We start from the raw sequence: 27,271 nt of genomic DNA, 5'->3' as shown, positions 1-27,271 counted from the left end.
CTAGACCCTTGAATGAACCACTCCTTATATTAAGATCCTTTAAGAAGACAATTGTGTTTTTGTTCTCTTAGCTTCTTGTTGGAAGTAAGACTATTTTTTCTCCTTCCTCCATAGATTAAAGCTCTAGAACTTGATCCCAACTTGTATAGAATTGGACAAAGTAAAATCTTCTTTAGAACTGGTGTCCTAGCACATTTGGAAGAGGAGAGAGACTTGAAGATCACAGATGTCATCATGGCATTCCAAGCAATGAGTCGGGGTTATCTGGCAAGAAAGTAAAGATGTTTTTCTATATTTCAACTTTCCTTCCTACCTTTCACCCCTAAAATGCAATCCCCTAAATGATTTTAATTTCGAATTTCATGTTTTATATGAAGGCTGACAAAAGAGTGGATCATATACTCACAATTATAAAAATGAGTAGTTTCTCTACTCTGTAGACTATGGAGGACTTGTTATAGGCTTAGATAATTGAGTGTATTGATGAAAATATTACCCAGAAGTCTAAAACATTAATGAAGTATGTTAATATGTTTAGGGTATTCTAAGTCTGATCAATTCCTGGATATGGGGATCAGTAATAGAAGGAAAGACTCATACCAATGGATTATCAAGAAGAGGGCATGTGTACCCCAGGGACTAGACTCATGTAGTATATCTCAAAACAATGTTTCCACCCCTCCCAATGACTTCATTCCTAAAGTCCAATCAAAGATGCTAGGGATGCTATATTATGCATGTATCAAGATAGTATATTATTCATATATTATGCAAAAATCAAGGATGAGAGAGATCATTCACTTTACCTCAAAACCCTCTAATGGGGAAAATGTTGGGAAAGTGACTGATCTCTTAGATATTCTCAATTTTATAGCTCCAAGGAGAGCAGAATTTTTCTTCTTCTAAAAAATGTAGTTGTAGAGGATGATATACTAGCAATGACAATTACATTCTTCTGGTTAGTTGATGGTGTCCCAGTATGTGCTCCAAAGTCATAACTTTAAGACAAGGTGTTTTTATTTGGACTCTGCTTCTACAATAATCCCTGCCTAGCTCAATTCTCACCTTCTACTTATCTAAGTTAGGTTGATGTCCAGAACCAGCTCTTTGTCTTGAAATCCTGAGCCTCTACAGAATATAAAATATGAATTATATAAAATGACCATGATGGATGCACCCCATTGTTTCTATTTGGTTTTAAATTTTATTCCTTAACATAAACTAAACAATATCTGGCTCCTACTTCTAGGGTAGCTTCCATCTGAAGTGACAAATTTCAGAGAAAGATGGAAAATGATGAAGTCAGCAGAATGTTAAAAAAGTATACTGGGTAGTGTACTTGGATATATATGGATTTTCCATGCTCAGAGATAGTCTTTCTTTAGTGTTTCACTGCCTTTGTTTGCAGAGCCTTTGCCAAGAGGCAACAGCAGCTCACTGCCATGAAAGTCATCCAGAGAAACTGTGCTGCCTACCTCAAGCTAAGGAATTGGCAATGGTGGAGGCTGTTCACCAAAGTGAGTGGGGCTTCTTTCTTCCTGACAATTTAAAATCATTAAAGTTATTCCAAACTTCATCTGAGTTTGGCATGGAGTTGGACCCTGAGCTATGCATACCTTCCTTTCCCTAACATTCAATTGCTCTTTCTCTTCAACTTTACTCTATCTTTTTTATTCTATCCTTTCCCCACCCTTAGCCTCCATATCTCTTGTAAATTTGAGACAGAGGTCATTTTTAATTGTTTTCAGCTAAAAAGATACATTTAATATCATTCCAGTCCAGGGAATCCTCTCTTCATTTTGTCTAATGCCTAGCTCATAGTAAGCAATTAAAACACATTTTTTCCATTCATTCATTGGTTCATTCATTATTTATTCATTTGATTCTACTCTTAAATGGCCAAATCCTTAGAATAACCATGATATCCTTATTTAAGGTCAGAACTCATTCTCCTCCATTGTGTCTCATCCATCAAATACCCAAGCAGAGATAAAACCAAATTCCTCATTATATATTCTAGGTGAAACCTCTGCTCCAAGTGACTCGTCAAGAAGAAGAAATGCAGGCAAAAGAAGATGAGCTCCAGAAAATCAAGGAGAAGCAGCAGAAAGCAGAGGGTGAACTAAAGGAACTGGAACAGAAACACACCCAGGTATCACCAAAAGCTTTCAAAAACCCAAAGCAAAGGTATATTTCAGAATGGGTTGGATACCAAGAGATTCATCTACAATAGAGTCAATGCTCATTGGTGGGAGGGTAGAGGGCATGGAGGGTCTGTGCCATAAACTTGGGAACTGTTTTTACTTTGCTCAGTTGACGGAGGAGAAGAACCTCCTTCAGGAACAGCTCCAAGCCGAGACTGAACTGTATGCGGAAGCAGAGGAGATGCGGGTGCGACTGGCAGCCAAGAAGCAAGAGCTGGAGGAGATTCTGCATGAGATGGAAGCCCGGTTGGAGGAAGAAGAGGACAGGGGCCAGCAACTGCAGGCTGAGAAGAAGAAGATGGCGCAACAGATGCTGGTAAGAGTGCAGCAAAAAGATGGCTCAATTTAGAGTTACGGGATCTGAGTTTGAATTCTAGCCTTCCCACTTTCTATCCATGTGATCTTGGGAAAACCACTTAGTCTTTCCAGTTCTCAGTTTCTCTAGCTGTAAAATAAAATGGTTGGACTAAGTAACTTCTAAGATCCCTTCCAACTCTAGATAAACATGGCAGAGTGGAGTAAGCAAAGTGTTTTGGAATTATGGTACCAGAGTTCAAATCCTACTTATGCTACTTATGCCCTATGGAAAAGTCACATGAACTCTATGGCTTCCAGATTTCTTGTCTATAAAATAACAGGGTTAGATTAAATAATCTGTATGGTCCCTTCATGTTCTATAGATATGAATTTATGATTGTAATCATATAATATGAAATACATTTCTTATTTTAAAGATTTTATTTATTTCGAGTTTTACAATTTTCCCCCTAATCTTACTTCCTTCTCCCCACCCCCCACAGAAGGAAATTCACCAGTCTTTACATTGTTTCCATGGAAAACATTGATCCAAATTGAATGTGATTAGAGAGAAATCATATCCTTAAGAAAGAAACATAAAGTTTATACTTATAAGAGATCGCAAGATCAGACAATAAGATATCAGGATTTTTTTTCTAAATTAAAGGTAATAGTCCTTGGTCTTTGTTCAAACTCTACATTTCTCTGGATACAGATGGCATTCTCCATTGCAGAGAGCCCCAAATTGTCCCTGATTGTTGCACTGATGGAATGAGCGAGTCCATCAAGGTTGAAATATGTTTCTTAAGAAAGAGAGGAGAGAAAAGAGAGTGGGAGAAAAGAGTAAAAGAGGGAGGGAGGAGACAGAAAGAGAAGAGTGGATAGTAGGGGGCTGAGAAAGAGAGAGAAAAGGAGATGGAGAGAGGATGAAATAGGAGAAAGAAGAGAAAGAGGGAGGGAGAAACATAAGAGAGAAAAGAGATAATGAAGAGAGGAATGGGGAGGGACTGAGACCAAGAGAATAAAAGATAATGCCATCACAGTGGAATGTAAGTTTTATGCAAGCTGCTTCATTTTTTTTTTCTTACACCCCATCACAGTGCTTTCTTTGTACACAGACATTTAAGATAGGTGTGATGTTGAATTGAATCAAAGTCCTAGAGAATTTTTAGCAGCAATAGCTTCTTGGTTCTAACCAAAGATGCTAGAACCCTTGGGAGTTCATTTGGTCCTGCCAGACCCTCCAAAAGGCATCTGTGAACTCTATACCAGGATCAATAACTTGCACCTCCTATGCTACTGCCTATTGGAAGGTTTTATATTCTACTGTAATGAAATCTAGGTGATTCAGTGAATAGAGTGGAAAGCATGTAGTCAAAAAGACTCATCTTTGTAAGTTTAAATCCAGCTTCAGACACTTACTAGTTGTGAGACCCTGGACAAGTTAACTTCAATGTATTTGCCTCAGTTGGCTCATCCCCACGAGGGTACACTGGAGAAGGAAATGTCAGTCCATTCTAATATCTTTACTAAGAATACTCGAAATGAAGTCATGAAGAGTTAGATACAACTAAAAATGACTGAACAACAACAATTCAGTCATCTTTCACACACATTAAAAAAACTCTACATGCCATAGAAAGTCAAGTTTTCTGGTATTGAAACTATAGATATTTATAAAAAAAATAATGGTAAGGGTCCCTTGTTGCATCTCCCTTTATAATATAACCTAGGGAGATTTTTTGCTTTGTCTACCTTTAGTACTGACTCTAAATATGACTCCTCTTTCTTGTTTACCTCAAAACTCCCTAATTCTCTCTATTTCAGGAAAGCCTAGTCCCTTAATAGTTGAGCAATCTCGAACAGTACTTCTTCTGGGGACTCGGTTTTTCATATGAAAGTGTAGCAGGTTGATCCAAATGACCTCTATAACTATTTCTGCTCTACTGCTTTCAGATAATCCATCAATTAACAAATATGTATTAAGCATTTGCTGGCAATACGCAACACTTAGGCACAAACAGTCCCTGCCCTTGATCAGCTCATGTTTTCTTGAGGGGGGCAACATGGAATGATTAGGTACTGCTAAGATGCACACAGAATAGATGGAAAAGAACCTAAGGGGGAAGGCTCAAGCAGCAGGGGGATGAAAACTGTATTTAAAATGAGTCTTGTAGGAAACCATGGAAGCTTAAGAGGTATAGTACCTAAGGCATAGAAAGTCAGTAATAAGACATGATACAAGCATGCTGTGGATAGAACAGTAAGGAGGCCAGGGTTACCAGATCTTGAAGTACATGGAGGTGGGGCAAGTATAGAAAGGCTGGAAAGGGAAGAAGGGACCAGAGTTATAGAGAGGGCTTAGTGAATGTTGGTCCAAGTGACTTCAGAAGACCATTCCTATTCTGAAATTCTGTGACTATGGTGATTTATTTGCACCCAATAAAGGACCTTGAGGAACAACTTGAGGAAGAAGAAGCTGCAAGGCAAAAGTTACAGCTTGAGAAAGTCACAGCTGAGGCAAAAATCAAGAAAATGGAAGATGATATCCTGGTCATGGATGATCAAAACAACAAATTAACCAAAGTGAGTGGATTAAGTTAATCAACTTAAGAAGTTCAGGGTCAATAATGTGGACCTGAAATGTTCACTTTTTCCTCCAATATATGGCTGGAATGTTCCAGGAATTTTAAATAAGTGTGTGTCAGGTCTTTTAAAACCATGTAAGACCTACTTTAAATTATTTTATTGATATATATTTTTTGGTAGTTTAAAGTTTTTCATATCTGATTTACATAAAGGAGTTGGGGAGAGAGAGAGAGAGAGAGAGAGAGAGAGAGAGAGAGAGAGAGAGAGAGAGAGAGAGAGAGAGAGAGAATATGATTGTCTTGTCTTTGGCACTTTTTGAGGACTTGGCCCATTCTCCTTAACAGTATCAAAATCATGGGAACTTCCTCTTCATCCTAGGTTACTTCTACCTGGAGTATATTTTCTCTCTTAGTTGCTATCTAGAAACTCCTGCAATGCTTTTTTCCCCCTGCAAGTAAACAACATTTCTTGTTTTCACAAAAGGAAAGAAAACTCCTTGAAGAAAGGATAAGTGATTTAACAACAAATCTGGCAGAAGAGGAGGAAAAAGCAAAGAACCTTACAAAGCTAAAGAACAAGCATGAATCTATGATTTCAGAGCTGGAAGGTAAATGCATTAGCCAGAAGGACTAACAACTAAAATTATTTTTTTTCCACTTTCTTTATTTAATATTTATTCTCATTTTGAACAAATAATGTTTTTTATACATTAATAAAATATTCTTGTTTAAGAGTAAATGAAATACCCCCCCATAAATATGGACTCGCTTGAGTGATAAAGTAAAGGGGAGAGAAAAAAATTAAAATAAAAAAAATAGCAATAATTTTAAGTATGGCCAGGTGGCGCAATGGATGGAGTACCAGCCCTGGAGCCATGAGCACCCAAGCCCACATCTGGCCCAGTACACCCAACAATCACCCAGCTGTGTGACATGCAAGCCACCTGAACCCCACTGCCCTGTAAAAACCAAAAGAAAAAGAAAAAAAAGACCCAAAATAAAATAAAGTAGTAATAATAGTAGGGGAGGCTGAGAGGTAGACAGAGCATTGGCCCTTGAGCCAGGAGCACCCGGGTCCAAATCCAGCCTCAGACACCCAACGATCACCCTGCTATGTGGCCCCAGGCAGGCCACCCAGCCCCATTAGCCCCGCACCTCCCCCCAAATAATAATAATAACAAAAAATGTGCTTGAGTCTTTGTTCCAACACTGACAACTCTGTCGCGGGTAGATCACATTCTTTATGATAAGTCCATCACAAAAGTTACTTCCATATTTTTCGACTGTAGCCATTGCTGATCACAACTCCCTCCTTTCGTATTACTCCACTACCATGAACTATATTTTTTCTCTCCTTTCACTCTGACTCTGCTGCAGGGTAGCTGAGTGGCGCAGCAGAGAGATCCCCGGCTCTGGGGCCAAGAGGCCCTGAGCCCCCATACCACCCCTTAGGCCCAGCATCCACCTGGCCCTATGGTCCCGGACAGGCCTTCCAATCCCAGCCCCTTGCAATAAGTAAAAAAGAAAATGTGTTATATCTGAGCACTCTCCCCCCATGGTCCATCCTCTCCTCCATCACTCACATCACCCCCCTTCCCCCTGTCCTCCCCCTCTCCTTCTTACTCCAGATGGCTATACCCCATTGAGTATATATGCTGTTTCCTCTCCTAGCCACCTCTGATGAGAGTGAAGATTCCCTCATTCCCCCTTGCCTTCCCCCCTTCCATATCATTGCAATAGCTCATTGTAATAAAGAAAAATCTTATTATATATGAAATATCTTGGCCTATTCCCCCTCTTCATCTTCTTTCTCCCATCACATTTCCCTTTTTTTTTTCTATTGACTCCATTTTTACACCATAGAGTATTTAGATGCAGGAGCTTGTGCTTCCTCATCTTCAGACTGAGTATTTTGATCCTTCTTGGGCTCATATACAAAATATTTCTCAATAGTATTCCTCTTTTTTCTCTGCTTGCTCATTTTCCCAGCCTGAGCCTGGTTTTGGGGTGCTTCCTGAGCTTTTGGGACACTCCCACAAGGGTCTCAGTGTGTGAGGCTCTGTTCTCCCTCCTAGTCTGTGACTGACCATAAGCGCCCCCCTCTGCCATGGGCTGAGGTTGGAGGGGGCCCTTGCTGTTCTACTGGGGGTCCTAGACTGCGATCAGGATCTGAATGTGCTCTGAGCCCCAGAGTCCTGTTCCAGGGACAGAGGACAGAGCTCGGCAGTCTTTCCCTTCACTCCCCTCCCTAGGTTCAATGGGCTCGTGCCCTGGGGGCTCCTGCTTACTGGCTCCGCCTGCTTCTGTTTCCTGGAACTCAGTCTGAGCTGCTCTCTGTGTGCCCTGAGGGCTGGGCTCCAGTGCTCGCTCTGGCAGAGGTCCCCTGCTGTTCCCCCAATTTGTGCCCGGTGCTCCCCGGGGGCATAGGTCAGGAAACTCCCCCGCTGCTGTGAGCCGCAGCTCCCAGCGCCCTGGAACTGAAGTTCTGAGGCTGAAGTTCTTTCACTCTGGGGGGCCACCCCTGCAACCCCAGGGAGCAGAGCCTTTCTGCTCTTTTCCAGGTTACCTTGAGTAGGAGAACTCCCTCCCTGGGTCCCTCTGTGGGTTCTGCCTCTCAAAAATTTAGTCCCTAGGTTACGAGTTTTATGAGAGAGCGCCCAAGACATGATCCATTCTTGTCGCCATTTTGGCTCCACCCCTCTAAAATTATTTTTTCAAAAAATAAAAAAACAAGGACATTAGAAAAGGAAACGTGAAAATATTAGAGCTATGTTTTGATATAAGTATGAGGAAGGATATAAGTAGAACTCTCAACAGAAATAGAGAAATAAGTATAACATCATATTATTAATTATTTATTAATAATTAAAAGTGGATGGTTGCTAGGCATGGAATCAGGGAGACCTGAATTCAAACCCAACTTCAGATAGTTACTAGCTGTGTGACCCTGGGCAAGTCACTTAGCCTCTTTTTACTCCAATCTCTTCAACTATAAAATGACAATAATAATAGCATCTACTTCCCAGGGTTGTTGTGAGTACCAGAAGAAATAATAATTATAAAGTACTTAGTACAGTGCTTTATGTAATAAGTGCTCTATAAATACTATCATTAATATTATTCCCTCATCTACAAAATGGGGATAATCATAGCAGGTTCTTATGAGGGCACTAATGAGGATTATGAGGATTAAATGAGATATTTGTAAAAGGTGATTGACCCAGTGTCTGGAACATATTAGGCGCATAATATTCCCTTCCCCTTTCCCTTTCCCCCAATGAGCTAAAGGGGAGAGATATAGGAGAAAAAGAAATCATAAACCAAGTAGTATACTGGTAAATGTTTAACAATTGGTTTTCCTAAAAAAAAAATTTGTTTGTGTATAAGTGTATATATATATGTATATACACACGTGTGTGTAGACCTTATACATTTTTAAATTTAATATGCATTTTTTTAAAAAAATTATATAACTTTTATTTGCTTTCCAATTACATACAATGATATAAATCTGCATTCTTGTTTGGGTTTTGTTTTTTTTTTTTTTGGTTTTTGCAAGGTAGTGAGGTTAAGTGATTGGCCCTAGGCAATTAAGTGTCTGAGGCTGGAGTTGAACTCAGGCTGTCCTGACTCCAGGGCTGGTGCTCTACCCACTGTGCCACCCACTTGCCCCCATAAATCAGCATTCTTAACATTTTCTCCATCTCTTTATTTTACGGCTTTCTGCTTCTTTTTATTAATTTCATTTTTTATTAAAGATTTTGAGTTTTACAATTTTTCTCCAATCTTACTTCCCTCCCCCACGCCCCACAGAAATTAATCTGTCAGTCTTTATTTTGTTTCCATGTTGTACATTGATCCAAATTGAGTGTGATGAGAAAGAAATCACATCCTTAAGGAAGAAACAAAAAGTCTAAGAGATAACAAGATCAGACAATAAGATATCTGTTTTTTTCCTAAATTAAAGGGAATAGTCTTTGAACTTTGATAAAACTCCATGGCTCTTTATCTGGATACAGATGATATTCTCCATTGCAGACAGCCCAAAATTGTCCCTGGTTGTAGCACTGATGGAATGAGCAAGTCCATCAAAGTTGAACATCACCCCCATGTTGCTGTTAGGGTATACAGTGTTTTTCTGGTTCTGCTCATCTCAGTCAGCATCAGTTCATGCAAATCCCTCCAGGCTTGCCTGAATTCCTGTCCCTCCTGGTTTCTAATAGAACAGTAGTGTTCCATGACATACATATACCACAGTTTGCTAAGCCATTTGTCAATTGAAGGACATTTACTTATTTCCAATTCTTTGCCACCATAAACAGGGCTGCTATGAATATTTTTGCATAAGTGATGTTTTTACTCTTTTTCATCATCTCTTCAGGGTATAGACCCAGTAGCGGTATTTCTGGATCAAAGGGTATGCTCATTTTTGTTGCCCTTTAGGCATAGTTCCAAATTTCTCTCCAGAAAGGTTCGATGAATTCACAGCTCCACCCACAGTGGAATAGTAACCCAGATTTCCCACAACCTTCCAAAAATGATCATTCTCCTTTCTGGTCATATTGGCCAATCTGAGAGGTATGAGGTGGTACCTCAGAGAAGCTTTGATTTGCATTTCTCTAATAAGTAATGATTTAGAGCAGTTTTTCATATGGCTATGGATTGATTTGATCTCCTCATCTTTAAATTGCCTTTGCATATCCTTTGACCATTTGTCAATTAGGGAATGGCTTTTTTCTAAAAAATATGACACAGTTCTCTGTATATTTTAGAAATGAGTCCTTTGTCAGAATCATTAGTTGTAAAGATTGTTTCCCAATTTACTACATTTCTTTTGATCTTGGTTACAGTGGTTTTATCTGTGCAAAAGCTTTTTAATTTAATGTTATCAAAATCATCTAGTTTGTTTTTGGTGATGTTCTCCATCTCTTCCTTGGTCATAAACTGCTCCCCTTTCCATATCTGACAGGTAAACTAGTCCTTGATCTTCTAATTTGCTTATAGTATTGTTTTTTTATGTCTGAATCCTGTAACCATTTGGATCTTATCTTGGTAAAGTATGTGAGGTATTGGTTTAATCTAAGTTTCTTCCATACTAACTTCCAATTTTCCCAGCAGTTTTTATCAAAGAGAGAGTTTTTATCCCAATAGCTGAACTCTTTGGTTTTATCAAACAGCATATTACTATAATCATTTCCTGCTAATGCACCTAGTCTATTCCACTGGTCCACCATTCTTTTTCTTAGCCAATACCAAACAGTTTTGATGACTGATGCTTTATAATTTTAGATAAGGTAGGGCTAAGCCCCCTTCTTTTACACTTTTTTTTTCATTAAATTCCTGGAAATTCTTGACTTTTTATTTCTCCATATAAATTTATTTAAAACTTTTTCTAACTCATTAAAGTAATTTTTTGGAATTTTGATTGGTAGGGCACTAAACAAGTACTTTAGTTTTGGTAGAATTGTCATTTTTATTATATTAGCTCTACCTGTCCATGAGCAGTTGATATTTGCCCAGTTATTTAAATCTGATTTAATTTGTGTGAGAAGTGTTTTATAATTGTTTTCAAAAATGTTTCTGAGTCTGTCTTGGCAAATAGACTCCCAGGTACTTTATATTGTCTGAGGTTACTCTGAATGGGATTTTTCTTTCTAGCTCTTCCTTCTGTATCTAGCTAGACATATATAGAAAAGTTGAGGATTTGTGAGGGTTTATTTTATAACCTGCAACTTTGCTATAATTGCTAATTGTTTCCAGTAGTTTTTGGATGATTTCTTGGGATGCTCTAGGTATACCATCATGTCATCTGCAAAGAGTGAGAGTTTTGTCTCTTCCTTCCTAATTCTAATTCCTTCAATTTATTTTTCTTCTCTAATTGCTGAAGCTAACATTTCTAATACAATATTGAATAGTAGTGGTGATAATGGGCACTCCTGTTTCACTCCTGATCTTACTGGGAATGCCTCTAGCCTCTCCACATTGAATATAATGCTTGTTGATGTTTTCAGATAGATACTGCTAATTATTTTAAGGAACAGTCCATTTATTCCTACACTCTCTAGTGTTTTTAATAGGAATGGATGCTGTATTTTGTCAAAAGCTTTTTCAGCATCTATTGATATGATCATATAATTTCTGATAGGTTTGTTGTTGATATAATTGAGTATATTAACAGTTTTCCTAATATTGAACCAACCCTGCATTCCTGGGATAAATCTTACTTCATCATAATATATTATCCCAGTGATAACTTGTTGTAATTGTTTTGCTAAGATTTTATTTAAGATTTTTGCATCTATATTCATCAGGGAGGTAGGTCTATAATTTTCTTTCTCTGTTTTAAATCTTCCTGGTTTAGGTATCAGTACCATATTGGTTTTATAGAAAGAGTTAGGCAGAGTTCCATCTTTCCCTATTTTTCCAAAGAGTTTATATAGAATTGGAAGCAACTGTTTCTTAAATGTTTGGTAGAATCTACTTGTGAATCCATCAGGCCCTGGAGATTTTTTTCTTAGGGATTTCAATGATGGCTTGTTGAATTTCTTTTTCTGAGATAGGGTTGTTTAGGTATTTAATCTCCTCTTCATTTAACCTGGGCTACTTATATTTTTGTAAATATTCATCCATTTCACTTAGATTATCAAATTTATTATCATAGAGTTGGGCAAAATAATTTCTAATTATTACTTTAATTTACTTCTCATTGGTGGTGAGTTCACCTTTTCATTTATGATACTAGCAATTTGGGGCAACTAGGTGGCACAGTGGATAGATCACCTGCCTTGGAGTCAGGAGGACTTGAATTCAAATCTGGCCTCAGACACTTAATAATTAGATAGCTATATGGCTTTGGACAAGTCACTTAACCCCATTGCCTTGCAAAAACCTAAAAAGAAAATATGATACTAGCAATTTGGTTTTCTTCTTTCTTTTTTTTAAATCAAATTGACCAGAGGTTTATCAATTTTATTGTTTTTTTTCATAAAACCAACTTTTGATTTTATTTATTAATTCAATAGGTTTTTTTGCTTTTGATTTTCTTAATTTCTCCTTTAATTTTTAGAATTTCTAATTTGGTATTTAATTGGGGATTTTTAATTTGTTCTTTCTCTAATTTTTTTGGTTGCATGTTTAATTTATTGATTTCCTCTTTCTCTAATTTATTCATGTAAGCATTTGAAGATACAACACGTCCCCTGAGAGCCGCTTTGAGTGAATCCCATGGGTTTTGATATGTTGTTTCATTATTGTCATTATCTAGGATAAAATGATTAATTCTTTCTATAATTTGTTTTTTGGTCCACTCATTCTTTAAAATGAGGTTATTCAGTTTCCAATTTGTTCTGGGTCTATATCTCCTTGACCCCCTTTTGCATATGACTTTTATTGCATTGTGATCTGAGAAAGATGTATACATTATTTCTGCCTTCCTGCAGTTGATCATTAGGTTTTTATGTCCTAGTACATGGTCAATTTTTGTATGAGTTCCATGTACTGCAGAGAAAAGGTATAATCCTTTCTATCCCCATTCAATTTCCACCATAAGTCTACCATATCTACTTTTTCTAACAATTTATTTACCTCCTTAACTTCTTTCTTGTTTATTTTATGATTCGATTTATCTAGATCTGAAAGGGGGAAGTTGAGGTCTCCCACTAGTAGAGTTTTGCTGTCTATGTCTTCCTGTAGTTCTTTCAGCTTCTCCTCTAAGAATTTGGATGCTATCCCATTGAGTGCATATATATTTCAGTATTGAAATAACTTTGTTTTCTATGGTAACTTTTAGGAGGATAGTTTCCTTCCTTATCTCTTTTAAGGCTATCTATTTTTGCTGCTGCTTTGTCTGAGATAAGGATTGCTACCCCTGCTTTTTTCACTTCAGCTGAAGCAAAATATATTTTGATCCAACCTTTTTTCTTTACTCTATATGTATCTCTCTGCTTCAAATGAGTTTCTTGTAAGCAGTATATTGTAGGATTCTGGTTTTTATCCACCCTGCTATTCACTTACATTTTAAGGGAGAGTTCATCCCATTCACATTCAAAATTATGATGACTAATTCTTTATTGCCCTCCATGCTATGTTCCCTCTGTTTGTATTTTTCTCCCTTTCCCCCCTTTATCCATATTCCCCAGTATTTTGTTTCTGAATATCACCCCCTTCAGTGTGTTTGCCCTCCTATATCACCCTTCCCCTTTCTTTCCCCTTTCCCTTTTTCCCTTTACCTTTCCCTTCATTTTGTTAGTTCCCCTTTTCCCTCCCTCCCTTTCTCCATCCCCCTTCCCTTTTTACCCTTTTAATACTTGAAAGGTTAGATGTTTTTTAAGTTAACTATGTGTAAATTGACTTTAAGCCAAGTCTGATGAGAAGAAGATTCAGGTGTTTCTCATCTCCTCCCTTCTTCCCCTCTTTTACCATAGGTATTTTGTACCTCTTAGTGTAATGGGATTTACCTCATTCAATCCCCTCCCTCCGCCCATCTCCTTCCTGTCCCCCTTTTTAAGGAGGTAGTGTTTTTAAAATCATTTTGAGTCATAGAAAATTCTGAGTATCCATCACTTCTACCTCAGTACATTCTATCTAATAGAGTTAAAATTCTTGAGAGTTATTAGACTCTTTCTCCCAAGTGGGGTTATAGCCAGTTACATCCCATTGGATAGCAGTCTCATGGATAGGTCATGAATGTCCATCACTTCTGGCTAGGTATATTTTCTCTGTTAGAGTTACAATTCTCAAGATTTATGAGAATCTTTTCCCCCATGCTGGAATATAGCCAGTTTCAACTTATGGAATAGCAGTTGTTTTTCTTTTACCATCCCCCCCTTTTTTTTAGCCTTTTCAAGTGTCTCTTGGACCTCCTGTTTGATGTCCAAATTTTCTATTTAGCTTTGATCTTTTTCATCAGGAATTCTTGCAAGTCTTCCATTTCATTAAATGCCCATCTTTTTCCCTGGAAGAGAAGGCTCAGCTTTGCGGGATAGTGGATTTTTGGCTGTATTCCAAACTCCTTTGCTCTTCGAAATATCTCATTCCAGGCCCTTTGATCCCTTAATGTTGATGCATAATCCTTACTGTGGCTCCTTGATATTTAAATTGTTTCTTTCTGGCTGCTTGCAGGATTTTCTCTTTTATCTGATAGTTCCGGAATTTGACCACCTCAATCCTTGGTGTTTTCATTTTAGGATCTTTTTCTTGAGGGAATCGATGTATTCTTTTTTTTTAATTTATTTTTTATTTTCATTTTGTACAAATATTTTTTTACATTAATAAAATATTCTTGTTTACAAGTAAAAAAAATACCCCTCCTCCTCCCCCATGAATATAGATAGACTTGCTTGGGTGAAAAATGTAAAGGGGAGAGAAGAAAATTAAAATAAAAAAATAATAGTAATAATTGTAGGTATGGTCAGGTGGCACAATGAACGAAGCACCAGCCCTGGAGCCACAAGCATCTGAGTCCATATCCAGCCTCGTAAACCCAACAATCACCCAGCCGTGTGACATGCAAGCCACCCGATCCCCACTGCCCTGCAAAAAACAAAAAAAAGAAAGAAAAAAAGACCCAAAATAAAATAAAATAGTAATAATAGTAGGGGTGGCTGGGTGGCAGACAGAGCATTGGCCCTTGAGCCAGGAGCACCTGGGTCCAAATCCGCCCCAGACACCCAAAGATCACCCTGCTATGTGGCCCCAGGCAGGCCATCCAGCCCCACTTGCCCTGCACCCTCCCCCAAATAATAATAACAAAAAATGTGCTTGAGTCTTTGTTCCAACACCAACAACTCTGTCATGGGTGGATCTCATTCTTTATGATAAGTCCATAACAAAAGTTACTTCCATATTTTTCCACCATTGCCATTGCTGATCACAACTCCCTCCTTTCTTATTTCTCCACTACCATGTACTCTATTTTCTCTCTCCTTTCACTCTGACTCTGCTGTAGGGTCACTGAGTGGCACAGCAGACAGATCCCTGGTCCTGGGGCCAAGAAGCCCTGAGCCCCCATACCACCCCTTAGGCCCAGAATCCACCTGGCCCTGTGGTCCTGGGCAGGCCTTCCAATCCCAGCCCCTTGCAAGAAGTAAGAAAGAAAATGTGTTATATCTGGCCACTCTCCCGCCATGGTCCATCCTCTCCTCCTTTATTTGCATCCCCACCCCTTCCCCCTGCTCCCCGCTCCTTCTTACTCCAGATGTCTATACCCCATTGAGTATATATGCTGTTTTCTCTCCTAGCCATCTCTGATGAGAGCAAAGGTTCCCTCATTCCCCCTTGCCTCCCGCCTTCCATATCATTGCAATAGCTCATTGTAATAAAAAAAAATCTTATGTGAAATATCTTGGACTATTCCCCCTCTCCTTTTTCTTCCTCCCATTCCATTTCCCTTTTTTTCTATTGACTCCATTTTTACACCATATTTTATCTTCAAATTCAGCTTTCTCCTGTGCTTCAACTACAAAAGCTCTCTCTACCTGCTCTATTAATTGAGAAGGTTCATATGAGTATTATGAGTGTCATTTTTCTATGCAGGAATACATGCAGTTCATCCTCATTAAGCCCCTCATATTTCCCCCCTCTCCTCCAATCTCCATGCTTCACCTGAGTCCTGTATCTGAAGATCAAACCTTCTGTTCAGCTCTGGCCATTCCAAAAGGAACATTTGAAATTCCCCATGTTCATTGAAAGTCCATCTTTTTCCCTGGAAGAGGACATTCAGCCTTGCTGGGTAGTTCATTCTTGGCTTCATTCTAAGCTCTTTTGCCTTCTGGTTTATTGTATTCCAAGACCTGCGAACTTCCAGTGTAGTTGCTGCTAAGTCCTGTGTGATCCTGACTGCAGCTCCACGATATTTGAACTGTGTCCTTCTGGCTGCTTGTAATATTTTCTCTTTGACTTGGGAGTTCTGGAACTTGGCTATAATATTCCTGGGGGTTGTTTTTTTGAGATCTCTTTCTCTGGGGGATCGGTGGATTCTCTCCATTTCTATTTTGCCCTCTGCTTCTAGAATATCAGGGCAATTTTCCTGTAGTAATTCTTTGAAAATGCTGTCAAGGCTCTTTTCCTGGTCATGACTTTCAGGTATTCCAATAATTTTTAAATTATCTTTCCTAAGTCTGTTTTCCATATCAGTTGCTTTTTCAATGAGATATTTCACATTTTCTTCTAATTTTTCATTTTTTTTGGTTTTTAAGTATTGATTCCTGATTTCTGTTAAATTCATCAGTCTCCCTGAATTCTATTCTTTGTCTGAAGGATTTGTTCTCCTCAGAGAGTTTTCTTATCTCTTTTTCCATCTGGCCAGTTTTGATTTTTAAAGCATTCTTCTCCTCAATAACTTTTTGAACTGTTTTATCCATTTGACCTAAGCTGTTTTTTTTTAAGCTGGTTTTTAACATGCTATTTTCTTCAGCATTTTTTTTTGGATTTCCTTGCCTAAGCTGCTGACTTCATTTTCATGTTTTTCCTGCATCTCTCTCCTTTCTTTTCCCAGTTTTTCTTCCAACTCCCTTATTTGATTTTCAAAGTCTCTTTTGAGCTCTATCATAGCCTGAGCCCAATTTCTGTTTTTCTTGGAGTCTTTAGATGCAGGAGCTTGTGCTTCCTCATCTTCAGACTGAGTATTTTGGTCCTTCTTGGGCTCATTTGCAAAATATTTCTCAATAGTCTTCTTTTTGTTTCTCTGCTTGCTCATTTTCTCAGCCTGGGCCTGGTTTGGGGTGTTTCTTGAGCTTTTGGGACACTCCCACAAGGTTGTCAGTGTGTGAGGCTCTGTCCTCCCTCCTGGTCTGTGAATGCGCCCCCTTCTGCCATGAGGCTGAGGTGGGGGGGCCCTGCTGTTCTATGGCGGGGCTTAGACTGCTATCAGGATCTGAATGTGGTCAGAGCCCCAGAGTCCCTTTCCAGGGGCAGAGGACAGAGCTCTGCCATGTCTCTTCACTCCCCTCACTCAGCTCAATGGGCTCATGCCCTGGTGGCTCCTGCTTACTGGCTCTGCCTGCTTCTGTTTCCTGGATCAGGGCTGGGGAAAGACCATGCTGCTTGCTGTGTGCCCTGAGGGCTGGGCTCCATGTGTTCACTCTGGCAGAGGTCCCCCTCTGTTCCCCCACTTTGTACCCGGTGCTCCTCGGGGTGCAGCTTGGGAGACTCCCCCGCTGCTGTGAGCTGAGACCCCCAGCGCCCTGGGGCTGCCTCCGGCAGGCTGAGGTTCTTTGGCTCTGATGGGCCACCCCTCTGGCGGGCCGCCTCTCCGACCCGGGGAGCAGAGCCTTTCTGCTCTTTTCCAGGTTACCTTGAGTAGGAGAACTGCCTCACTGGGTCCCTTTGTGGGTTCTGTCTCTGGAAAGTTTAGTTAGAGTCCTTAGCTGATGAATTTTATCAGAGAGCTCCTAAGACTCGATCCCTTCTTGTCGCCATCTTGGCTCCACCCCCAACGTATTCTTTCAGTACCTACTTTGCCCTCTGGTTCCATGATATTAGGGCAATTTTCCATCACTAGATCCTGTAATATTAAGTACTGCTCTTCAATGTTTTCAGGAAGTCCAATAATTCTCAGGTTGCCCCGCCTGGACCCATTCTCGAGGTCAGTGGTTTTGCTGATGATGTATTTTACATTTTCTTCCATTTTTCATATTTTTAAATTTTATTTAATGGGCTCTTGCTGTCTCATGAAGTCATTAGTTTCTGAAGACTCCATTTTTTTTTTAGGGAGGAGTTTTCTTCTTTAATCTTTTGCAACTCCTTTTCCAATTGGTCAATTCTACTTTTGAAAGAGCTTTCCATTTGACCAGTTGAGGTTTTGAAAGAATTATATTCTTTTTGCATTTGCCCAGTTGAGGATATGAGAGAATTATTATCACTTTTTATTTGTCCAATTGATGATCTGAGAGATCTATTCTCATTTTGTATTTGTTCAACTGAGGATTTGAGAGATTTAGTCTCATTTTCTATTTGACCAATTGTATTTTCTAAGGATTTGTTTTCTCATTGCAAGGTATTAATTGTCTCTCCCAAATTTTCCAGTTGATTTTTAAACCCCTTCCTTATTTCTTCAAGGAAGTCTTTCTGTGCTGGAGACCAGATCATATTCTCCTCAGATGTTTTAGGTCTCTCTGAATTAGGGTCTTTTCCTTCCAAGAATTTTTCTATGGATCCACCTTTCCGCTGACCCTTCTTCATTTTGCTAAGACCTTGAGTTGGGGAGGGGCTGGTTCACAGGGGTTTGGTTTTGGGATGCTAGAGGCTTTACTCACTGAGTTCAATTTCTCTGGATGGCCAGTAGGAGGTGCTGGTTTCTTTCTCTGGATTGTCTGTGACTTTGATTGAGGCCTTCTCCCTTAGCTTGAAGGGAGGGGTTGAAGCTATTTAAATCCTTTTGCCTTCAATCAATGGTGGGCTTTACCCTGGGGTGAGATCTTCCCTCTCCCTATTGTCAGCTGGGCTGGTTCTTCTCCTCACACATCTGTGCCTGAGGCAGAAGTAGTCTGCTATTGTTTGTTCTGGGAAGAGGCCTCAGCCACAGTGGAGGTGTGGACTCAGAATTCCTTGGGCCAGAGGAGCCCAGGGAAGGTTTCCACAGCTCTCCTGCAGCAGAACTCTCCCCCCAGCCCTGTTGGCAAGCTCCAGAGAGTGAGCGCCAACACCTGTGCCACTGCTCCCTAGTTAACTCAAGCCCCCACAGTGTAGCCCCACCACTGATCCAGCAGGTTCATCTCTTGGGCCCTCAGACTCCCCGGTTCCAATTCAGCCACTAATCTGGTTGATGGGGCTGATCTGCCCTCTGTGCCCAGACTCACCCTGCCAGACTTGCCTAAGGCTGCTGCTGAAGACAAATTCTGAGGTAGATGTTCTTTCTCCTGGCTTTTCTTTCAGGGTTTTGTGGGTTGTATTCCTGTTAAGAGGTTTGTTTCATATGATAGATGGGGAAAGATCAGGAGACTGTTTTTTCTCCACCATCTTGGCCAGAAGTCCCTCTCCATCCCTTCTTAAGTCCAGATGATGAACAAAATACTAAATCAAGCCCCATTTTATAAGCTGGCCAATTTCCAAAGTGTCAATATTTAGTGAGAATTTAACAATTAGGTCTTAACAGTCAGTTAAAGTTGGCTCTAGTATATACCTGCATACCCCTCCCAACACTGCTATGAAGGAAATGTTTTGTGAACTGCAAACTAATATATTAATATGAAGTTTTGTTATTATTATTTATTATTCATGTATCAAAGTAATTATTTGGACAGTGGGAATTACTAGGAATTACGTTTTTGATTATCTCAATTTAAGTATATTTGCAGAGGTTCCTTTTGCTATCTTTTAAAAATAGTGTTTTTGTTTCCTTTTATTTTCCTTTTATTTTCCTAACCATAACATAACCCTTTAACCCCACTCCTATGCACCACTGCACTTTTTTCATGTAACAATCAAAAATGTATGCCAAGCCTGCTGACACAGATCCATAGCCAAAAATATGCTGTGCTTTCTACAGCTATAGATCTTGCCTCTCTCTCTGAGACCCAGGTTGTTCATTACAGTTTATCATAGTTCACTGACTTTTGCTATCATGGTTTACATGATTGTCATCACTTTGTGCATTATTCTCTTTATTCTGACTGTGCCATTCAGTAGCCTTTCATCCAAGTTCAAAAGTTTGTTTCCCAAGCATCCCTTGAGCTGTTTTCTTCCATTTCAAGAGATGCTTGCCTTTTTTCTTAGTACGTCTAAAGAAGGAAGAGAAGAGTAGACAGGAGCTGGAAAAGATGAAGAGGAAACTAGAGGGAGAAGCGAGTGACTTCCATGAACAAATTGCTGACCTCCAGGCTCAGATTGCTGAGCTCAAAATGCAGCTGGCCAAGAAAGAAGAAGAACTACAAGCAGCTCTGGCCAGGTAAGTAGGATTGATGCTGCCTACTGAGTAGCCTGGGTAGTGTAATTTTAGAATACCTGGGTTGGTATTATTGGGTATTTCAAAAGTCTTAGTGCATGTTTAAGGTAATCAAAGGCACCTTACCTTGTCCTGCTACCAAACCTATCCTCAATGCTATTTCCTCTATTTGGAATCCTCCAATGACTTCTCTTCACTCCCAAACCTCCTTCTTCCTTTGAAATTCTATGTATTTTTTAAGACCTAGCTTAAATATCCTTTCCTTCTTGAAACCAATTCTGTTCACTCCAACCAGAAGTGATTCCCTCCCTCCTCTGGGTTCCCATATCCCCTTGTACTATTCATGTGGTCCTTATTACATATTGCCTTGTGTTAATAGTTATTTGTATATGTGTATATATATATATATATATATATATATATGTGTGTGTGTGTATATATATGTATATATATATATATATATATATATATATATATCATTCCCTTAGTGGACTGTAAATGCTTTTTATACTGCTCACGTGGTATTTATTACATATTGCTTTGTGTTATAATTATTTGCATACCTAGTTTATTCTAACAAAATTTAAAACTCCATTAAAATTTTTGAGACACCTTGTATTTTTTTCCCAGCAAAATCAATCATAAAACACCAGTGTTCTAAGTTCTGACTAAAATCTGACTAAGTTTGGTCTCATTAGGTTTGAATAGAGCACTGAATCTGGAATCATGAAGATCTGAGTTCAGATCTGACCTCATAGGCTTACTGTCTGTGTGACCCTGAGCATGTCTCTATAGATGTAGAGCAAGTCTCCCATGCTATAGATGAGAATATAACCGCATCTACATCAGAGTATTGGTTATGAGGACTAAATAAGACTCATATATAAAGTGCTCTGCTAACCTAAAAGCCCTAAATAAATACTCACTATTGTTGTTGTTGTTGTTGTTGTTGTTGTTGTTTCCAGGCTTTCTCAAACTCCTAGTGTGTTTTTTCCCCAGTTTTCTTTTTTTCTCTTTCTATTCATTCCTCCTCAGTGATCTTATCCTCTCATAACTTTAACTGGGAAGTTTGTGTAACAGACTTACTGCTATATCTTTGATTCTTCTTCCTATATACTATCACTACCTGCCTCCCTTCCTCTACCCCACATATCTGTAACTGAGTTCTGTTCATTCTTTCTTCAAAATATCTCACAGAGAACCATTCCCACTACCAAAACCAATCTCACTGAAACCCTTTTCAAATTCATTCCCGGACTGTGGCTTTCATCCTCATAACTAATATCTCCTTTCCTTACTGTCCATCCTAAAAAACTCCTTCAAGATTGATCTAATACCATAGTGATTCCCTAGCTTAAAAACCTTTGATATCTCCTTACTATTAAATGAAGTCCAAACTCCTTAAAGATCTTCCAAAGTCTGACTCTTAACAAATTACCAGCTTTATCTATTATTTTCCTACATAAATTCTATCTAGGCTCCAGTGAAACTGTACTACTTGTCATTTTCAAGATAGTTAAACTATCCTTTCATCCCTGAAACCATTACCCAACCAGAAATGCTTCCTCCTTCTTCCGAGTTTCCATAGCCCTTTGAACCCTTCTTGTGGTACTTATTACACACTGCCTAAAAGTTATTTGTATACGTATTAGACTATATTAGACTATTAGACTATAAATTGCTTCCAGGATTCTGGAATCAGACTTATTTTTTTATTGCCCATAGCACCTATTGTTGCCTTCCACACAATTGCTGAATAAATTGATTTGGTGCCAGTAAAAGACATGGGCAAATCTTCCTTCTAAGACATGGGCAAATCACTTAACAGTCCATTTCCTCATACAGCTCTCTTAAGATTATGAAGTTATATATAATAAGGTATTAATAGGAATAATTGAAGGAAATTTCCACATTAAGACTGAAATCACAGTTCAGAATTAATCTCCCTCAAACCCTCCCCTTCCCCCCCAAAACTAGGAAGGGTACAATGGATTATCTCACTTTTCTTCAACCCTGTTTCTCTCAGGCTCTGGGACTTGTGTGTCTATGATAATGGAGGTTGCAGGAGAAACATTGCTAATATCAAAGGGAACAAGAGCATCTCATCCTAGAAAAGAGTTTCTTGTAGCATCACCATAGAGATAGGATATAAGTAAGCCCTTTGGTATAGGACATGATGACTTCCTCCTCACAGGCTCGATGATGAAATTGCTCAGAAAAACAATGCCTTGAAAAAGATAAGAGAGTTGGAGGGCCATATCTCTGACCTCCAAGAAGATTTGGACTCAGAAAGGGCAGCAAGGAATAAGGCAGAGAAACAGAAAAGAGACCTAGGAGAAGAACTGGAGGCATTGAAGACAGAGCTAGAGGACACCTTGGACAGCACAGCCACTCAACAAGAACTCAGGTATAGAAATCTGTCATCTGTTCCATCAGTAGTCCTCAGATTCACACCCACACCCTCTCCACAATAGGCATTTGCACCTCTTTTTTTAAATAAAGGTATTTTATTTAAATAGTGGTATTTAAAATTCTGTTATCTGCATAAATGGAGAGGGGATCCAATAGCATAGCTAAAACAAAGGACAATGGTTATCCCAACCACTGGTCCTTGGACTAGAGAGTTGGCTTGAGTTTGGTTGGCTTACATTCCATGATTTATTCTGTCTGCCCATAGATTATATTTTGGTTAGTTTGATATTAAAATTATTTCATCTTTCCAACACACACACACACACACACACACACACACACACACACACACACACAAGATAGCAAAGGGAAGCTGGTTTGAGATTATAGACTGGTAATAGATTCCAGGTCCCTCCCCGATGCTCTTCATTCTCTATTCCTGCTCAAACAACTCTCATGTCTTTGTTCCTATGCAGAGCCAAGAGGGAACAAGAAGTGACAGTATTAAAGAAGGCTCTTGATGAGGAGACCCGGACTCATGAAGCCCAGGTCCAAGAGATGAGACAAAAACACACACAGGCTGTAGAAGAGCTCACGGAGCAATTGGAACAGTTCAAGAGGGTAAACCCAGTAGACCTTGGGAGTTTCAGGAGAGATTAGTGTTGATGAGGGTGGGAATGAGCCCTTTCCAAATCTCTCTAATTTCATTTGATCTGTTAAACAACAACTCTGAGATGAGTCATTTTCCCCCTTTTATTTGATGGAAATCATTTATACAGGATTTTGAGATTTGCAGAACCCTTTACAATGTCTTATCTCATTTATCCCCATTTAACAGATGAGGAAACTGAGGGGGTGAGAGGCTAAGTGACTTACTCAGAGTCACATGTCTAGTAAGTTCATGAGATAGAATTTGAATTTGAATATTTCTGACTCTGACTCTAGAGTTCTGTCATTTACATCATGGATGAGGAACCTTTGGATATTTTTAACATAATTTACAGGCCATACAAAATTATCAACTTAAAAATTGGCCTTCTATATATCTGATCAAACATTTAATTAATTTACCCCTAAAAAATTCCAAGATTTTTTTAACTTCAATTTCTGCCTGAGGTTGCTGTGGCAGCAACAGAAATGATTTCACAGACCTTATGTGGCCCATGGGCTGGACATTCCCCAACCCTGTTCTATACTGAGCATCATCGTCATTGTGATAATAATGAAAGCTAGTATTATATTATATAAAACCTACTATGAGCTAGGCACTCTGATTTACAAATTTTATCTCATTTGATCCTCATCATAATTCTGCAAGGTGGGTGATATTATTATCCCCCACTTTACTGATGAGGAAACTGGGGCAGAACAGAAGTGACTTATCCAGGATCACACAGCTAGTAAGTATCTGAGGTCACATTTGAATTCAGGTCTTCCTAACTCCAGACTCAGCATTCTAGCCACTGTGCTATCTAGATGAGAGAAGATAGAAGATAGGACCCACAGAGGCTAAAGACAATATTAAATAATAATAATAATGATGATGATGATTATGATGATGATTGTTATTATTATTACAGAACCCTCCAACTCTTCACAATTTGCAAAGATATTTTCCCATACATTCTTTTACATGATCCACCCAACAGCTCTCTGAGATTAATTGACTTGTACAAGTCACACTGCAGAGTTGAGATTTGAATCCAGGTCTATGGACATCAAATTCATCTCTCATCATATAACATGATTCTTCTTTTTTAGTCTATTATTATACACCAATCAGTGACAGAACAAGGATGAACCCAGATTACATCCTGAGAGGAGGGTGGAGTGGCCTTGGAGTTAGAAAGAGTTGAGTTGGAGTTCCACCTCAGACTCTGGATATGTGGTCCTGGTTAAGTCATTAGCTTTTCTGAGCTTCAGTTTTCTCATCTTTAACAATCACACATATGCTAAAGAATTGTGAAGCTCAGATATAATAATATATTTAAAGTACTTTGCAAACATATCTAAACATAAGGTTGTTATTATTCCTAGACTCCTAGCTCAGGGCTCTTTTCACTATCTCTTCTTTCTCTTTGATTTTTACCTTTATTATGGTTCATTCCATAACCTAGTCTGTTCTAACTAGTATGGTAGAGAGGAATTTTTCTCCCCCTTTTATTTTATTTTATTTTTTTTAAAAGAGAGAAGTTGAGGTTCACAGAGAGTATGATATTAAATGTCAACCTGTAGTAGTCCTTTATCTGTATACTTAGCTTATTGGATTATAAACATCTGGCAGGCAGAGACTGTGTTTTTTATTCATCTCTTTCCTCACCCACCAGAATGTGCTCCATAAATATTGAATTCCACTAGACCCTATTGCTTCCATAGCCAATTTTGGCATCCTTCCTTACATCTATTACAGCCAGCCTTATGGGTTGAGCTGCCAAGTTTCTCCTCTTGTGCTTTTGGGACAGGCAAAGGCCAACTTGGACAAGAACAAGCAAACTCTGGAGAAGGACAATGCAGACCTGACCAATGAGCTGAGGTCTCTGAACCAGGCCAAGCAAGAGGTGGAACACAAGAAGAAGAAATTGGAGGTGCAGCTGCAGGACCTCCAGTCCAAGTGCAGTGATGGGGAAAGGGTTCGGGCAGAGCTCAGCGACAAAGTTCACAAGTTGCAGGTGAGTTTGGGAGTCCACCCACCATTTCAGTAGGGACTACAGAGAGACAGAAGAGGACCCAGCAGGACCACTTTAACTTCCTCAGTTTTTTGAAATGGCTAAAACCTTGGGGTTTACAAAGATCTTCTGGTTTGAACTAGTCCTGAAAATTGTATCAATATCCTCTTCATCATCCTCCTTGTCCTCATCATCATCATCACCACTTGCCAGGTCCATTGCCATATGAATATTATCTCATGGCATCCTTACAACAACCCTGAGAGGTAGATGCTATTATGATCATCATTTTACAATTGCTAAAACTGAGGCAGAGAGAGGTAATGTGACTTGCCTAGGATCACATGGCTCATAAGATTCTGAGGCTATATTTTGAATTTAGGTTTCTTGAATCTAGGTCTAGTGCCCTATCTGCCACTCCAGCTACCACCACATCATCTAAGGGTTGGCAAGGTCCTCTGATGCAATCTAGGACAACTCCTACCTGATTAGAAATTTCTTGTACAGTATTCCAAATGGTCATCTAACCTCTGCTTGAAGACCTTCAGTACTAAAGAACTCATTGACTCCTTTGGGAGCTCATTCCACTTTTGGACAGCTCTAATTGTTAGGATAGTCTTCCTAACAATAAGCCTATATCAACTTTTCTGTACCTTCTGTGTTGTTTCCAGTTCTGCTTTCTGAATCTTCAAATATTTGAAGATAGCTATTGCACCTCATCCCCAATCCCTCAAGTCTTCTCTCCTCAAAATAAAGTACTCCCGATGCCTTCAACCATTCCTATGCAATGGTAGCAAATCACTTCATTCTACTATTTTCTTTCCTTTGAACATGTTCCAATTTTTCAATTATCTGTCCTAAAATATGGCAGCCAGAACTATAGAGTCCTCAAAGCATGGTCTGAACAGGGCAGAATGCAATAGGTCTATAATTTCCCTTGTTCTATAATCTGTCCTATTACCAACATTCTAACATCACATTAGATTTGGTGACTCTGCCATTCTCCTCTAAATGCACTTCTCTACAACCCTCATGCCCTTTTCATTTGAACTGTTATCTAATATTTCCCCCACCTACTAACCTTCAGATTCTATATTTGGATATTCCCTACTTCTGTCCATAATGGACCAATGGTTTGTTTGTTGTTGCAATTCTTAGTTCTTTCCAAAAAGAAGCTCTGTTGGCCTCACTAAATAACCCATTCTGAAGTCTCACAGTTCTCCCAGAAAGTTCTTTATAAGGAAACCTCAGTCTCTATTACTGCAAAATCAACCAGTTTCCTTTAGTTTGGTTTCTTGGTAGAAATTGTGTTATCACCCATTTCATAATTCTTAAAATCTATTATTGCATTTCCCCTTAATCCTTCTCTTCTTAGGAATTTGACTCATTGCATTGATTTAATTGTTCTGTGAATAACAAAGTATAGAAAGAATTCTTATTAATATTTTATTTGTTCAGGATAAAGGATGTTGTTTTTCTCTCTGTGCTTTGGAGACTAAGTGTTCTGTAGAGAATTGATTTTATCATCATAATAAAAGCAACTTTTCATCTGGGTACAAACTCTATTAATTTGAACTATCTGTGTAAATGTGAATGAGTTGAATTCCAGGAAGAGGATTAAAATGGTTTATTTTAGAACTACAAAAATCTGGATCAGCAGATATCTTGAATCCAGGTTTCTCTAGTATGATAAAAGAAAATTTTTGACAGGTTAGGGTCCTAGGGCATAAAGTACTACCTTCCCTATCTTGAAGTAACTCCAAACAGAGGGAGAAATAAGTTTGGGAACAGGGAACTGCAAACTTCTTCTAGTAAACATACTTCCAAAGAGAAAGGCATGTCTTTCTTCCTATGGTAAATGTCCAATTATATACCCATCTTATGAAAATGGAATGGGTCAGACACAGAGTCATTTTTGCCTGTACCTACTATAGGCCAACATCACAAAAATTCAGAATTGGAACAAACCTCAAAGGACATTTTGTTCACCTGTACCTGAAAGAATTTTCTTTATAACAAACCCATTAAGTGATCGTTCAGCTTTTGCAAAGGTGAACCGACCATCACCCAAGTCAACCCTTTCTAATTTTGTATAACTTTAATTTAGCAGGACTGCTCTGGTTGGAAAAGATTCTATAAAAACCAATCACTATAGACTTATTTTGCAATGGATTCTTGGTGGAACTGTGTTCTAGAGATTCCAGATAATAATTTGGTATTTGA

At 38.9% G+C, this 27,271-nt stretch overlaps 1 protein-coding gene across 3 annotated transcripts in view; it reads left to right on the top strand.

Annotated features, from left to right (window-relative positions):
• MYH11 (myosin heavy chain 11) overlaps positions 1–27,271 on the top strand; it is a 137,803-nt gene that overhangs the window by 90,003 nt on the left and 20,529 nt on the right. For all 3 annotated transcript variants that reach the window (XM_074196483.1, XM_074196482.1, XM_074196484.1), the window contains 10 exons: positions 115–275; positions 1,409–1,517; positions 2,021–2,152; positions 2,314–2,520; positions 4,950–5,087; positions 5,574–5,697; positions 19,802–19,973; positions 22,165–22,377; positions 22,859–23,003; positions 24,845–25,051. In XM_074196483.1, the coding sequence (XP_074052584.1) occupies positions 115–275; positions 1,409–1,517; positions 2,021–2,152; positions 2,314–2,520; positions 4,950–5,087; positions 5,574–5,697; positions 19,802–19,973; positions 22,165–22,377; positions 22,859–23,003; positions 24,845–25,051 (1,608 nt within the window). The remainder of the gene's footprint in view (positions 1–114; positions 276–1,408; positions 1,518–2,020; positions 2,153–2,313; positions 2,521–4,949; positions 5,088–5,573; positions 5,698–19,801; positions 19,974–22,164; positions 22,378–22,858; positions 23,004–24,844; positions 25,052–27,271) is intronic.

Source organism: Macrotis lagotis, chromosome 8 (genome assembly GCF_037893015.1).
Source record: "Macrotis lagotis isolate mMagLag1 chromosome 8, bilby.v1.9.chrom.fasta, whole genome shotgun sequence".
NCBI classification, from domain to species: Eukaryota; Metazoa; Chordata; class Mammalia; order Peramelemorphia; family Peramelidae; genus Macrotis; species Macrotis lagotis.
Note: the sequence above shows the minus strand (reverse complement) of the source record. Positions and strands in the feature narration are given on the sequence as shown.